We start from the raw sequence: 16,961 nt of genomic DNA on the forward strand, positions 1-16,961 counted from the left end.
GAGGACATAGGTTCGATCCCTGGCCTCACTAAGTGGGTTTAGGATCCCAGCTCTGCTGTGAGTTGTGGTGTAGGACATAGATGCGGGTTGGATCCAGTGTGGTTGTGGCTGTGGCACAGGCCCGCAGCTATAGCACTGATTCAACCCCTAGCCTGGGAACCTCCATATGCCATGGGTGTAGCCCTAGAAAGACCAAAAACAAAACAAACAAACAAAAAGACTGGATACTATGAAACTCTTAGAGGAAAACATAGGCACAACACTCTGACATAAACATAGCAGTATCTTCTCAGATCCACCTCCTAGAGCAATGACAATAAAAACAAAAACAAACAAATGGGACCTAATTAAACTTAAAAGTTTTTGCACAGCAAAGGAAACCCTAAACAAAATGAAAAGACAACCCACAGAATGGGAGAAAATATTTGCAAATGAAGCAACTGACAAGGGATTAATCTCTAAAATTTATAAACACTTCCTACAGCTCAATACCAAAAAAACAAACAACCCCATCAAAAATGGGCAGAAGATCTAAAGAGACAATTCTCCAAAGAAGACATACAGATGGCCAAAAACACATGAAAAGATGTTCAACATCAGTAATTATTACAGAAATGCATATCAAAATTACTATGAGGTACCTTATACCAGCCGGAATAGCCATCATCAAAATCTACAAACAATAAATGCTGGAGAGGGTGTGGAGAAAAGGGAATCCTCTTACACTGTTGGTGAGAATGTACACTGTTGCAAGCACTATGGAAAATGGTATGGAGGTTCCTCAAAAAACTAAAAACAGAAATACCATATGATCGATCAATACCACTCCTGGGCATCTATCCAGAAAAAACTGACTCAAAAAGATACATGTACTCCAATGTTCATCTCAGTACTATCTACAATAGTCAAGACATGGAAGCAAGCTAAACAGAGGAGTGGATAAAGAAGATGTGGTACATATACATAATGGAATATTACTCAGCCATAAAAAGCAATGAAATAATGGCACTTGCAGCAACATGGATGGATCTAGAAAGTACCACGCTAAGTGAAGTAGACAGACACAAATGTCATATGCTATTACTTATATGTGGAATCTGAAAAAAGGATACAATGAACTACTTTGCAGAACAGAAACTGACTCATAGACTTTGAAAAACTGGTTTCCAAAGGAGACAGTTTTCGGGGGAGGGATGAGCTGGGGGTTTGGATGAAGTGTTGTAAAAGTAGGTTGTGATGATGGCTATACAACTATAAATACAATAAAATTCACTGAGTTAAAAAAAAAATACTGAAAAACTTACTGGGTAAACTTTTAACCTCCAACAAAGTCCTGAAACTTGAAGAGGTGGACTATAAACAGGATCTGCTCTCTGGCGCAAAGTACTAAAGTAAAAGGAAACCAAACAAATCCTAAGATCAAAACTTGTGAAATAGCAACAGGCAAAACCAAAACCCAACCACTTTATTCATGTTACTTATTTGAAGTCCTGGACCAGTAAATGGAGGTGACTGAAGAAGTCAAGATTCCATTGTATAAATTTATATATACTTATTATGTTCAGAGTTAAAAAAGACACTTTAATGATACAGAAATATTCTGCAGTATCTTTCCAGTTTCAGGCTAAAAAAAAAAACACCAAAATTTTTTCATTTAAGAAAAACAAAAACATTTCTTGAATTTTATTACAACAAGCAATCTTGCACCATTAAAGGAAAAAAAAAAAAAGAACGTGTTTCTTCCTCACATCCCTATAGAATTAGCCTTTTTTAATATGGAAAAAACAAAATGTGGGAAAATCATCAGAAAGTTTATATTTTAGCCACAAAATTATCCAACAAGAAAAAAACAAATTAAATGTAGAGTGGTATAAATTCTTACAGTTTGGCCTCAGTCTGATGGTTATCACCTCTTGGGAGTTTCTCTTCCCAAGACAAGATTTTAAATTCTTGGTTCCCAATTCCCATGCTGCTTTTTAAGACAAGTCACATCAGACCTTTGTCTTTTAAGATCTCAGCTTTAAATCTCGGACAAAAAGCAGTAGGAGCTAACAAAATTAGCATGCAAGTTACAAAGCTTACAAATTTCTTACAATAATGTCCTCTCATCCAATTTTTTACTTTGCACTGAGATAAAAAGACCCAAATGGACTTCCCACCACTCTTATTTGTGAGAATGTGTAGTAGAGCTCATCGATCTCTATCATCCCAATCACCTCACCTTATTATATTAGCAAAGGCTAAGTGGATCCTCTTCTTAAAAAAACAAAACAAACAAAAAAACCAACACACGTTCCCATTCCCCACACTAGAGAAGCAATCTGTCCTCAGGATATAACACAATCCAGACAAATAAATTCTATGTTTCTAATGAGAAACTTGTTTCTTCTAAGACTACACACTGAGTGACAAAGTTCATTAAGTCTGTATCCTACCCAGGAACAGCACCTTCCTGGCTTTTATGTACATAGACAAAAAAACCCTGAAAGTTGTCAAAAACTTACCTGAAATTCTCTAAAACAAAAGTAGCTGAATCATAAGATGGTACCAATTCACTAGGAAAAAAAAAAGAAAGAAAGAAAAAGGCAAAATTATACAGGTTTAACATTTCATTTAGTTAAAAAGCAAAGTCCCTCAGAAATATCTTGAAAATTTTATTAAACTAAGTCCCTAAGAAATATTTTTAAAAGTTTATTAAACATTAAGTCAAATCAATTCCTAATACCATCAAAAGCAGATATCAAAGCTTTGCAATTAAACTGGAGACTCAACAAATATTTATTAGGTTTTCTAAAAAAAAAGGCAATATAGGAGTTCCCATCGTGGTGCAGTGGTTAAAGAATCTGACTGGGAACCATGAGGTTGCGGGTTCGGTCCCTGCCCTTGCTCAGTGGGTTAAGGATCTGGCGTTGCCGTGAGCTGTGGTGTAAGTTGCAGATGCGGCTCGGATCCCGCGTTGCTGTGGCTCTGGTGTAGGCTGGTGGCTACAGCTCCAATTGGACTCCTAGCCTGGGAATCTCCATGTGCTGCAAGAGCAGCCCAAGAAAATGGCAAAAAAAAAAAGAGACAAAAAAAAAAGGCAATATAGGCATAACTATCAAAATAAGTATGAGAGGGAATTCCCTGGTGGCCTAGTGGTTAAGGATCCAACACTGTCAGTGTGTGGCCTGGGTCACTGCTTTGGTACAACAACTTGGGAACTTCCACATATGGCAGGTATGACCAAAAATTAATTAATTAAAAATAAGCATAAGAGATATTTAAAAGTAAACATGGAATTAGGAAAAGAAATTGGTGCTTAGGCTGGAAAGCTGAACTATGAAGTACATAAACAGGTTTTTAAAAAATCATAAGAAAGAACAAAAGGAAAAGACATTACAATAAATCCCAAAACTTTCTTCTCCAGAACAAATTATGAAGAATATTGAGAGACTCTAAATATTTTGAGACTATCTACTAGCAAATAAATCTATACAATTTTATAGGATAAGAATACCTAATCACACAGGGTTCAAATAGGATGAACATTATTAACAGTTTCCTGATAAACCAAGATTACCTCAGGGAACTTTGCTTGCTCCACAAGAGAACTAAACTACAATTATAGGAGAAAGGTAAAGGGACAGCCCATGGTACTGCTAACTATACTTAGATCATGTGAATAGTCTCTAGCACTGTCACTAGAACACCTCAAAAGTCAAAGACAGTAAAAACATTTATGATAAAGACAGTCAGTGTGTTAATAGTGTTATACATCTAATACATAAAATTATAAATTTACCAAGATAAACTGCAAGCCATTTCAGATATCTTTTCTAAAGTTCAATTCATGAAAACATGTTATTACAAAAATAAGGTATAAGATTCATCTACAGCAAAGTTCCCTTGTGGTAAAATGGGTTGAGGATCTGGCATTATCCTGGGCATGGGTTTCATCCCTGGCCCAGGAGCTTTCACATGCAGTGGGTATGGCTCAAAAAAAAAAAAAAAAAGATACATCTATAGCATTTTCATGATCATACCTGAAGAAAATTTGCCAGTACACTTTGCATTATTAAAAATACAGCAGTCTCTACCAGTCTTATTTTTTTTTCCTTTTCAGGGCCATACCTGTGGCATATGGAAGTTCCCAAGATACAGGTCAAATCAGAGCTGCAGTTGCTAGCCTATACCTCAGCCATGGCAACACCAGATCTAAGCCACATCAGCAACTATGGATCAAACCCACATCCTCATGGATACCAGTCAGGTTCTTAAACCACTGAGCCACGATGGGAACTCCCACCAGTCTCTATGTTATGGTAAGTATGGGCAGCTACATAGTTCATGTCTTTTTCTTTCTTTTTTTTTTTTTTTTTTTTTTTGTCTTTTTTGCCATTTCTTGGGCTGCAACTGCAGCATATGGAGGCTCCCAGGCTAGGGGTCGAATCGAAGCTGTAGCTGCCGGCCTACGCCAGAGCCACAGCAACAGCAGATCCGAGCCTCGTCTGCAACCTATACCACAGCTCATGGCAACATCAGATCATTAACTCACTGAGCAAGGCCAGGGATCGAACCTGCAACCTCATGGTTCCTAGTTAGATTCATTAACCACTGAGCCACAACGGGAACTCGTAGTTCTCATCTTTTTTACAAGTAGATATAATCTGCCTTACAACTGTAAACTGTATAACTATTGTTCAATTGTCAGGCACCCCAATCATACCTCTAGATGGTTATTACTTTCCTCATTCCTAGATATTTTTGTGTAGATTAATTCTTACTATTCCTTCAGATAACAGATAAGAAGTCTCATGCCTTTTGAGGTCTACTCTAACTTCTCCCTGTGATATGCTCTCCTAGTTCTCAATACGCATAAACTCCAATTTGCAGGATGAATGCCAAGTAATGCCTGGGAACACTCCCTAACAACATACACAAAAATGAACTCAAAATGGATTAAAGACCTAAGTATAAGACTGGATATTGGGGTACCCGTCGTGGCGCAGTGGTTAACGAATCCAACTAGGAACCATGGGGTTGCGGGTTCAATCCCTGGCCTTGTTCAGTGGGTTAAGGATCTGGCGTTGCCGTGAACTGTGGTGTAGGCCACAGACGTGGCTCGGATCCCGAGTTGCTGTGGCTCTGGCAAAGGCCAGTGGCTACAGCTCCAAGTGAACCCCTAGCCTGGGAACCTCCATATGCTGTGGGAAGCGGCCCTAGCAAATGCAAAAAGACGGGGGAAAAACAAACAAACAAAAAAAAACACGCAACAACAACACTGGATTCAATAAAACTCTTAGAGGAAAACATAGGCACAACACTATGACATAAACCATAGCAGTATCTTCTCAGATCCACCTCCTAGAGTTGTGAAAATAAAAGCAAAAATAAACAAATGGGACATAATTAAACCTTTAAGATTTGCACAGCAAAGGAAATCCTAAACAAAACAAAAAGACAACCCACAGAATGGGAGAAAATATTTGTAAATGAAGTGATGACAAAGGATTAGTCTCCAAAATATAAAATCAGCTCATGAAGCTCTAACATAAAAAAAAATATATATATATATACATATATCAAATAATGGGCAGAATATCTAAGTAGACATTTCTCCAAAGACGACAGACAGATGACCAAAAAAACACATGAAAAGATGGTCAACATCACTAATTATTAGAGAAATGCAAATCAAAACTAGAATGTTGTAGTTCCCATTGTGGCGCAGTGGTTAACGAATCTGACTAGGAACCATGAGGTTGCGGGTTCGGTCCCCGCCCTTGCTCAGTGGGTTAACGATCCGGCGTTGCCGTGAGCTGTGGTGTAGGTTGCAGACGCGGCTCAGATCCCACGTTGCTGTGGCTGTGGCATAGGCCAGTGGCTACAGCTCCGATTCGACCCCTAGCCTGGGAACCTCCATATGCCGCGGGAGCGGCCCAAAGAAATAGCAAAAAGACAAAAAAAAAAAAACTATCATGTGGCATCACCTCACACTGGTGAGAATGGCCATCATCAAAAAGTCTAGAAACAATAAATGCTACAGAGGGTGTGGAGAAATGGAACCCTTCTACACTGTTTGTGGGAATGTAGATTAGTGCAACCACTAGAGAACAGTATGGAGATCCCTTAAAAAACTAAAAACAGAACTACCATATGATCTAGCAATCCCACTCCTGGGCATATATATGATTCAAAAGATATATGCATCCCTATGTTCATCATAGCACTACTCACAACAGCCAAAACATGGAAACAACCTCAATGTCCACCAACAGAGCAATGGATAAAGAAGATGTGGTTGGAGTTCCCGTTGTGGCGCAGTGGTCAACGAACCCAACTAGGAACCATGAGGTTTCGGGTTCAATCCCTGGTCTTGCTCAGTGGGTTAAGGATCCGGCATTGCCATGAGCTGTGGCGTAGGTTGCAGACACAGCTCGGATCCTGTGTTGCCGTGGTTCTGGTGTAGGCTGGTGGCTACAGCTCTAATTGGACCCCTAGCCTGGGAACCTCCATATGCCGCGGGAGCGGCCCTAGAAAAGGCAAAAAGACAAAAAAAAAAAAAAAAAAAAAAAAGATGTGGTACATATATACAATGGAATATTACTGAGCCATAAAAATGAAATAATGCCATTTGCAGCAACATGGATATACTGAGAGAATATCATATTAGGTGAAGTAAAACAGAGAAAGACATATACCATACAATATCACTTGGAATCTAATTTTTAAAAATGATACAATTTTCTTATTTACAAAACAGAAACAGACATAGATTTCAAAAACAAACCAAACTCATGGTTACTCAAAGGGGAAATGTTGGAGGAGGGATAAATTAGAAGTTTGGGATTAACATATATACTACTATATATAAAACACGTGGAGTTCCTGTCATGGCACAGTGGAACAAATGAGACTAGTATCCATGAGGATGCAGGTTCAATCCCTAGCCTCACTCCATGGGTTAAGGATCCGGTGTTGCCACGAGCTATGTAGTATAAGTGGCACATGCAGTTTGGATCTGGAGTTACTGTGGCGTAGACCAGTGGCTAAGCTCCAATTTGACCCCCAGCCTGGGAACCTCCATACGCTGTGGGTGCAGCCCTACACAGATCCCCCTGCCCCAAAAAAATAGAAAACCAAAAAAGCACAGGGAACTCTACTCAATATTCTATAATAACCTACATGGGAATACACATATATGTGTAACTGTACACCTGAAACTAACACAACATTGTAAACCAACTATATTCCAATAAAATTGTAAAAAAATAAAAATATTTTTTAAAAGGCCATGGAAAACCTGATTCCTACAAAACAAAAACAACCAGCAACTTATGTTTCATTCCACTGGTGAAAAAAAATCGAATTCAGAAAAGGTATCCTCAGAACTGAAATGGTTGACCATGCTATCAAAGAGGCAGCCTAAGGGTATTAATGAACATCCTTAGTTGACTCAAATCTACTTAACAGCAGCAGTTACCCACTCCTTTTAATAATATTCAATGCCTGAATCAAACATGAATATTGTATTTGGTTTGTTCATTCACAAAGAAAGACTTGTATCTTATTGGTCAGGAAGAACTACCTGAGTTCTAGTTGTCAGCAATAGCATTCTTTTTAAACAAGTACATGCATTTGCACAACATATTCAAAAGAAGATGAGGGGGGAAAAATGTGCCATACCTGTTAAAGTCTGGTGGAACAGGAGTGGTAACGAAGGATGCCATGGGCTTTCGATGAACTTGCTGAAACATCATGAGGATCTCTGAGCTCTTAGATATCAACTCACTCTTACTACAAGACCGCAACTGTGTGAGGAAAAAAGTTGTCTGAATAAACAAAATTACTATGCCCTCAAAATCCTTAATAAAGAAGAAAAATGGAAATTACTCTGGTTATATATAGAAAAAAAAGAGATGAAAAGGGAATGATTCTTTCAAAGTGGATTTGGGAGTTATGAATCTATAATCTAGGTTTATTTCCATTATAACAGTAAAGTCATTGAGTAAGTACATTAGATTTTAACATATTTCTCTCTCCTTGTATATTAGCATAAATCCAGTTCTAAACAACTACAAATATATTTTAGACAGGTACAGTGAAGCCACTATGTATATAAATGAACAAACCCCTAGAGATCAATAGCCTTCAAATAACGTTCTCAAATTGCACTCCAGGAAACAGAGGAATGTTTAGATGTAACAGAAAAAGGTCTTACTCTGTATTAATCTAGGAAACATAAAGTAATATGAAAGGTAAAAAGTAAAAAAATCCAACTTGAGCAAAATAAAGGGTAGTTAAAAGCATGTCACTTTTGAACTCAAGACAACCACTTTGAAGTCCTAGTCCTGTCACAAACTAATTACATGGCCCAGAATCTATTAAAGTGTAAAAGTGGAATAATATCTACTGCTGCTTGCTTTGCTGGGTTTCTTTTATCAATCATGAAGATGTATGGAACATACCTTTGCAAACAACTACTACAGGCTGAAATATGTTCCCATCCCAAACTCCTATGTTGCAGTCCCAACCCCCAGCATCTCAGAGTGTAAATACATTTGAAGATAAGGCCTTCAGAGGACACAGAAAGAAGGCAGCCATCTGCAAGCCAGAGACAGAGATCTCAGGGAAAACCAACCTACCAAAGCCTTGATCTTGGTTTACTAGCCTCTAGAACAATGAGAAAATAAATATCTCGTGTTTAAGCCTCCTTGTCTGTGGTGTTTTGTTATGGAAGCCCTACCAAACTAATACACTATTTATTGACACATGAATGATATGCATAAAACCCACTACAACTGTGTTTATGTCTTTTAAGAGACAGTTGCTTATAGCTCACCAAGAATAATATATGACATGACTTGCATAGGATAAATATCAAATTTTACAGCTTATATTCAAATATTTGTTGAATGAATATTATGTGTATCCATCCTTGACCTTATTTCCTCCAAAAGAAAACTTTGTGTTGGGGGTTGGTTTCTAAATTTACTCCCTCCCTGTTTTTTTTAACAGACTCACCTGTGGGATATGGAAGTTCCCAGGCCAGGGGTCAAATCAGAGCTATAGCTGAGGCCTAAGGCACAGTCACACCAGACCCAAGCCAAATGTGAGACCTACACTGCAGCTTGAGACCATGCTGGATCCTTAACCCACTGAATGAGGATAGGGATGAAACCCATATCCTCAGAGAGACATCACTGGGTCCTTAACAGAAACTCCCTAAGTTTATTCTCACTCATTTATGATATACTAAATCTTTATCTTTTAACAGCAACTAAATAGCTGCCTGAAACTGAAAATTCAACTATATCATTTATTAGATACACAATAATGGGAGTTTCCTGGTGGCCTAGCAGTTAAGGATTCTGAGTTGTCATTGCTGTGTTCCATCCATGGCCCAGTAAATTCTACATGCCTTGGGTGCAATCAAAAATAAAAAAAAAAAAGAAAACAAAAAACACTAGGAGCTCCTGCTGTGGCTCAGTGGTTAATGAACCAGACTAGTATCCATGAGGATGCAAGTTCAATCCCTGGCCTTACTCAGTGAGTTAAAAATCTGGCACTGTCATGAGCTGTGGTCTAGGTCACAGATGTGGCTCAGACCCTGCGTTGCTGTGACTGTGGTGTAGGCGGGCAGCTACAGCTCTGATTCAACCCCTGGCCTGGGAACCACCATATGCCATAGGTGTGAACCTAAAAAAAAAAAAAAAGACAAAAAAAAATTAGATGTATGATATTGGATATACTAAATTCTATATACCTTATGATCATTATCATACATAACACTAGTATTTATAAGGTTATTAATCACAATCAAAAGATTCTTCTGATGATGAAACATTGCTTTTATTCCTTTGATTAACTCTTGCTTTCTTTTTTTGTTTTACTAAGTATCCTACTGATTTTGACTTTCCAGCATTTTAAGATTTTTACATTTATGTTTCCAATAAGATGAGGCTTTAATTTTATTTTCTTATATTGTTCTTATGCTGATTGGTTATTCACATTACATTAATCTCATTCCCGTTTTGGCTGGTGGGGGGGGGGGGGTTAAGAACCAAACTAACATCCATGAGAATGCTCATTAGATCCCTGGCCTTGTTCAGTGGGTTAAGGATCCGGCATTGCCACAAGCTGTGGTGTGGGCCACAGATGCAGCTCAGATCTGGGGTTGCTGTGGCTGTGGTGTAGGTTAGTAGCCATAGCTCCAATTCGACCCCTAGCCTGGTAACCTCCAAATGCAATCCTAAAAAGCAAAAAAAAAACAAAAAACAAAAAACAAAAGAATAGATGATATGAACTGCCCTAAATCTATTAATAAAATTGAAAGACACTCCATAAAGAAAATAAGGTCCATAGTTTCACTGGTGTATTCTATCAAACATCTAAGGAAGAAGCATTACCAGTTCTACATGACTTCTTCCAAAAAAATTGAAGAGAACATTAATTTAAAACCCATATGGGGAGTTCCCATCGTGGTGCAGTGGCTAACGAATCGACTAGGAACCATGAGGTTGCGGGTTCGATCCCTGCCCTTGCTCAGTGGGTTAACGATCCGGCGTTGCCGTGAGCTGTGGTGTAGGTTGCAGACGCGGCTCGGATCCTGCATTGCTGTGGCTCTGGCGTAAGCTGGCGGCTACAGCTCCGATTGGACCCCTAGCCTGGGAACCTCCATATGCTGCGGAAGCGGCCCAAGAAATGGCAAAAAGACAATAAATAAATAAATAAATAAAACCCATATGGGAGTTTCCATCGTGGCTCAGTGGTTACCGAATCCGACTAGGAACCATGAGGTTGCAGGTATGATCCCTGGCCTTGCTCAGTGGGTTAAAGATCCGGCGTTGCCATGAGCTGTGGTATAAACTGCAGATGCGGCTCAAATCCTGCATTGCTGTGGCTCTGGCATAGACTGGCAGCTACAGCTCCGATTAGACCCCTATCCTGGGAACCTCCATATGCCGCAGGTGTGGCCCTGGAAAAAGGCAAAAACAAAAACAAACAAACAAAAAAAACTCATACGTTGGAGCTCCTATTATGGCTCAGTGGAAATGAATCTGATTAGTATCCATGAGGACGCAGGTTCGATCTCTGGCCTCATTCAGTGGGTTAAAGATCCAGCATTGCCATGACCTGTGGTATAGGTCGCAGACATGGCTTGGATCCCACATTGCTGTGGCTGTGGCACAGGCCCAGCAGCTACAGCTCCGATTGGACCCCTGGCCTGGGAACCTCCATATGCCCTGGGAGCAGCCCTAGAAAAGGCAAAAAGACCAAACAAACAAACAAACAAAAAAAACCCATTCTTTAAAGCCAGCACTATCCTGATAACAAAGTCAGAGAGAAACACTTTGAGAAAAGAAAACTACGGTCTAATGTCCCTGATGCACAAATGTAAGAAAATGTTAAAAGTTTTAATTAATTAGATGCAATAATGTTGAAATCAAGGCTTTTATACCAGGATATGAGTTGGTTTAATAGGAATTCACTTGGTGGCACAGTAGATTAAGGATCTAGCATTGTGGTTCTGCTCACAGCTGTGGCACAGATTCGATTCTTGGCCCCAGAACTTCTGCATGCCACAAATGCGGCCAAAAAAAAAAAAAGAATAAGTTAATTTATTTAAGAACTAAAAAAGAAAATGATATATAATCATCTCAATACATGTAGGAAAAGCACTTGAAAAAATCCAACATTCAATCCTAATGAAAACGCCATCTAATGGGAATAGAAAGGAATTCCCAAACCTGATGAAGGCCATCTACAATACACTCAGGGCTACACCATCTTAAATCAACATTACACAGGAAATCTGTGGAGTTAACACCTGACAAGAAAAAGAAATAAAAGGCAGCCAGATCAGCGAGAAATTTGTCTTAGTCAGAGATAGTGATTATCTTTAGGCAAGCTACGGAATCTACAAAATACCTCCTAGAACTAAAACATAAATTTAGCAAGACTGCGGGATAAGAGATCAATGCAAAAATCAATTGTCTAGACAAGTTAGAAATTGGAAATTTTTAAAAAACACCATTTATAACATTCTGAAATACTGAATAAACCTGAAAAAAGATATGAAAAATTTATACACTGAAAGCTTACAAAACACTACTGAAATAAATGGAGTCTTCTTTGTGAAACGAAGACTCAATATTGATCTATAGATCCAAAGCATTTCCAATCAAACCCCCAAAATTTTCTTTTGGTAGAAACTAACAAGTTGATTCTAAAGTTCATATGGGAGTTCCCGTCATGGCGCATCGGAAACGAATCTGACTAGGAACCATGAGGTTGTGGGTTTGATCCCTGGCCTCGCTCAGTGAGTTAAGGATCCAGCGTTGCTGTGAGCTGTGGTGTAGGTCGCAGATGAGGCTCGGATCTGGCATTGCTGTGGCTTTGGCATAGGCTGGTGGTAACAGCTCTGATTAGAACCCTAGCCTGGGAACCTCCATATGCCGCAAATGTGGCCTTAAAAAGACAAAAGACCAAAAAAAAAAAAAAACAAAACAAAACAAAAAAAAAAACCCTGAAGTTCATATCAAGATGCAAAGGACCTAGAATAACCAAAAATTACTCTAAAAAAAGGAAGAGCAGGAGTTCCCACTGTGGTGCCATGGGTTATGAATCCAACTGCAGTGGCTGTGGTTGCTGCAGAGATGCAGGTTTGATCCCCAGCCCAGCACAGCTGGTTAAGGATCTGGCACTGCTGCAGCATAAGTTGCAGCTGCAGCTCATATTCAATCCCTGGCCCAGGAACTTGCCATATGCCATGACTGTGCCCCCATGCCCAAAACAAAAACAACAAAAAAAGAAAAAAATGCAGTAGTGGCATAAAATAAATCAATAGAACAATGTACAAAAGGACAATTAATTTTTGAAAAAGATGCAAAGACAATTCAGTGGAGAAAGACTGGTCTTCAATGAATGGTGCTGGAACAACTGGATAGCCACATGCAAAAAACAAAAACAAAACAAACTACCTTGATCCACATATCTCACATACAAAAATGGATCAAAGTAGTTAGTAGTCCTAAATATAAAAGCTAAACTACAAACCTTCTGAAAGGAAACACAGAAGAAAATCTTTGTGATTTCACCTTAGGTAGGTCAAGATTTCTTCGCTGTGTCACCAAAAGAACAAATTGTTAACTTAGACTTCATCAAAAAAAAATTTTTTTTTGTCCTTTGAGGGCCGCACCCCGAGGCACACGGAGGTTCCCAGGCTAGGGGTCTAATCGGAGCTGTTGCCACCAGCCTATGCCAGAGCCACAGCAACTCGGGATCTGAGCCGTGTCTGTGACCTACACCACAGCTCACGGCAATGCCGGATCCTTAACCCAATGAGCGAGGTCAGGGATCGAACCCGCAACCTCATGGTTCCCAGTGGGATTCGTTTCCGCTGCACCACAATGGGAACTCCTTCATCAAATGTCCTTGCAAAAGATACTTTTAAATGAATGAAAAGACAAGCCACAGACGTGAAGACAATCTTTGCAAAAGCACCTAATAAAGGACTTACATCCAGTATTCATGTAGAGAACTCTGAAAACTCGATAAGGTAACAATATGATGGGCAAAAGATATGAACAGACACCACAAAAAAGAAGATATATGGATGGCAAATAGGTTGAAAGGATGCTTAGTGTCTTTAGTTATAAGGAAAATGCAAATTAAAGCCATAATCAATTATCAAACTCCTATATGAGAACAGCTAAAATAAAAAGTAGACTATGTCACTTATTAGCAAGGATGTGGAAAACCTGGAATTCTCAGACTAGTGACGGAAATACAAATGGTACAATCTCTTCAGGAAACCAGCTGGCATTTATTAAAAAGCTAATCAGGAGTTCCCGTCATGGTGCAGCGGAAACGAATCTGACTAGCAACCATGAGGTTGCAGGTTCAATCCTTGGCCTCGTTCAGTGGGTTAAAGATCTGGCATTGCTATGGCTGTGGCGTAGGCCAGAGGTTACAGCTCTGATTCAACCCCTAGCCTGGGAACCTCCATATGCTGCAGGTGTGGCCCTAAAAATAAAAAAAATTTTATTCTGGAGTTTCCGCTATGGCTCAGAGGGTTAGGAACATGAATAGTATCCATGAGAATTCGGGTTCGATTTCTGGCCTCACTCAGTGGGTTAAAGATCCAGGGTTGCTGTAAGCCGCATCCCAGGTCGCAAATGCAACTTGGATCTGGTTTTGTTGTGGCTATGATGTAGGCTGGCAGCTGTAGCTCTGATTCGATCCCTAGACCAGGAACATCTATATGCTGTGGGTGTGACCATACAAAAATAAAAAATTTGTTCTCATTACCTTTTCATGAAAGCCACTGAGGAAGTATGACACCAAAACAAACATGTCAATAAAGAGCCAGAAAGGGGCAATCAGGAAACATGAAATTCAAACTAAGAAGAAATGAAGGGAATTCTCAGGATGATAATTTAGAGAACAATCACAGAAGACAGTGTCTATCATGAAGGAATTTGAGAATTCCAATCACCAAATTCAAGACAGATAAACATACCAAATAAATGAAACACTACATATCTTATCTCTTCATCCAGTATGTACTTTATCCCTAAGCTACTCCCAATCTAAATTATAAACTCTTTTCGGACAGATTTTTTTTTTTGCTATTTTATCCACCTCTGTGTTCCAAACATCTAAAGCAATAAATGATATTTAATATGTAATAAAAATTTCCTTCGGAGTTCGGGTTGTGACTCAGTGGGGTATAAACCCCACTAGTATCCATAGGGATGCACGATTCCATCCTTAGCCTGGGAACTTCCACATGCCGCAGGTGTGGCCCTAAAAAGCAAAAAAACAAAACAAAAAAAACAAACAAAAAAAAACCCAAAAAAAAAAACCTTAATAAAGATGTTAATTTTATCCTAAGACTCACTTTAACAATTAGCAATCACATTCTATCTTACAATCACCACTTAAGTCACGATAAAAGATTTTAATCTTTTATAGATTTAAATTGCTATTATTCTCAGTAAAAATAATTCCATTTTCATAAAAGCAATCTTATTAAATGTATCTAGATCCCGAACATAATGGAGAAACCTTGAACAGAATCAGCTGACTCCTATTTCATAAAAAACCCAATATAACACAAGATCTCCTGATCTTTTGATCTAATATATTCTGTGGGGGAAAAAAGAAAAACTTTTTTTTTTCTTTTTTGTCTGCCCCTGTAGCATACGGAAGTTCCCCAGCCAGGGATCAAATATGAGCTGTAGCTGCAACCTATGCCACAGCTACAGCAACTCCAGATCCTTAATCCACTGCACAGGACTGGGAATCAAACCAGCACCTCCACAGAGACAAGGTTGATCATTAACTCACTGTGCCAAAGAAGGAAATCCCAAAAAACTTTCAAAGCATCACCACAAAAAAATGGATAAAGACTTTTATCTCATTTCTTTTAATATTTCATCACCTGATGCTCTACCTCCTGAAGTAAGGATTCCAACAGCTCTGTTTCTTGTGTCAGAGATGTCTTCTGACCTATTTAAAAACAGCAAAAGTCCAACACTCAGGTTTGTTATTGGTTCAAGAATGGTATTAACTTTCATTAAACACATGCACTAACAGGGAATTTCAAGTATGCAATACTTCTTCATTACAGCTACCTAAAACATTCTGCCAGAAGAGGTTGAATATATCACATTAACTTTGACAAGAGTATTTCAGAACCAATCCTAACTATACTGTTAGATAAAATGCAGTGTAGGTCTATTAAATTCTTCTAAGAAATACACAATGACAACATATTTTGTAATGTAATTGATGTCATTCCTCCATCTAAAGGAATATAAAGATGTAGAAAAGTAAATTTTTTAATCATTCAACTATTCTGAAATAATTCCTCCCCAAAATTTAACTGCAGCCTAAAAAGAATGTATTAAGTGGGCCAAATGTTTATATTAAATGTCAGCAAGAGGCATATTCTTGGAGTTTCCATTGTGGCTGAGCACTAATGGACCCGACTGATATCCATGAGGACTCGGGTTCAATCCCTGGCCCTGCTCAGTGGATTAAAGGATCTGGAGTTGCTTTGAACTGTGGTGTAGATCACAGATGCAGCTTGAATCTGGCGTTGCTGTGGCCAGCAGCTGCAGCTCCAAATCAACCCCTAGCCTGGGAACTTCCATATGCCACAGGGGCTGCCCTAAAAAAAAAGGCAAATGAAAAAAAACAAAAAAAAAGAGAGAGTGACCAAAGACGAAAACAGTCTCAAGATGGTGGTAACACATGGGGATAAAGGAATTATCATAGAAAAGAAACTGCTTTACATGTCTTAAAAAAAAAAAAAAAAGTGCAATAACAACATAGGCATGCATGCCAAATCAGACAATTTTCTTCGTAAATCACAAAGTTTAAAGAGCTGGAAGAAAATCCTCTGATAGCAACTTGGTGTAATGTTAATTAATACAGAGGGATATTTAACAGGTATAAATTTTGTTTTTTTGTTTGTTTTTGGCTGCACTCTCAGCATGAAGAAATTCCTGGGTCAGGGATCAAACACACCACAGCAGTAACCACACTAGATCCTTAACCTGCTAAGCCACTAGGGAACTCCTAAAGCAGTATTTTCCTAGCCTATAGTAACTCACCAAAGTTATTATACTCTTCAAAGATTGAACATCAAGGAGGTTCAAAGCACCCTGTATATAGAAGCACACTCACCCATCAATGTTATAAGCTTATTCTTCAGCTGTGTGTCTAACCGTGCAATCATCATCTCCACTGCATTTCTGATTTCCCGAACACGCTCATCTTTTGCATTTCTTACAGCTTCTACATTTCTTTCCTAGACAAAAAACAGGTAAAAAAGTTGTAATTGAGGAATTTTTAAAACAGAAGTAAATACATGTTAATGCAATCATCGCAATTATTTTAAAATCAGTTGCTTTCCTCTTTAAAAACTGTAAGCCAAAGTTCCCTGGTTAAGGATCAGGCATCGTCACTGC

General features: G+C 38.8%; 1 protein-coding gene across 15 annotated transcripts in view; it reads right to left on the reverse strand.

Annotated features, from left to right (window-relative positions):
• TRIM37 (tripartite motif containing 37) overlaps positions 1–16,961 on the reverse strand; it is a 133,740-nt gene that overhangs the window by 93,960 nt on the left and 22,819 nt on the right. For 8 of the 15 annotated variants that reach the window (XM_084984961.1, XM_013981116.3, XM_084984959.1 and 5 more), the window contains exons 7-11: positions 16,678–16,801; positions 15,428–15,495; positions 7,666–7,790; positions 2,505–2,555; positions 1,305–1,386 (exon numbers count right to left, since the gene is read on the reverse strand). In XM_084984961.1, the coding sequence (XP_084841087.1) occupies positions 1,305–1,386; positions 2,505–2,555; positions 7,666–7,790; positions 15,428–15,495; positions 16,678–16,801 (450 nt within the window). The remainder of the gene's footprint in view (positions 1–1,304; positions 1,387–2,504; positions 2,556–7,665; positions 7,791–15,427; positions 15,496–16,677; positions 16,802–16,961) is intronic. The other 7 variants (XM_084984962.1, XM_021067287.2, XM_021067283.2 and 4 more) reach the window with 1 other exon arrangement.

The sequence above is a fragment of the Sus scrofa genome, chromosome 12, assembly GCF_054392235.1.
Source record: "Sus scrofa isolate SSC_HxYL_T2T_F1_AM1 chromosome 12, Sscrofa_HxYL_maternal_Yorkshire_Landrace_v2.0, whole genome shotgun sequence".
NCBI lineage: Eukaryota > Metazoa > Chordata > Mammalia > Artiodactyla > Suidae > Sus > Sus scrofa.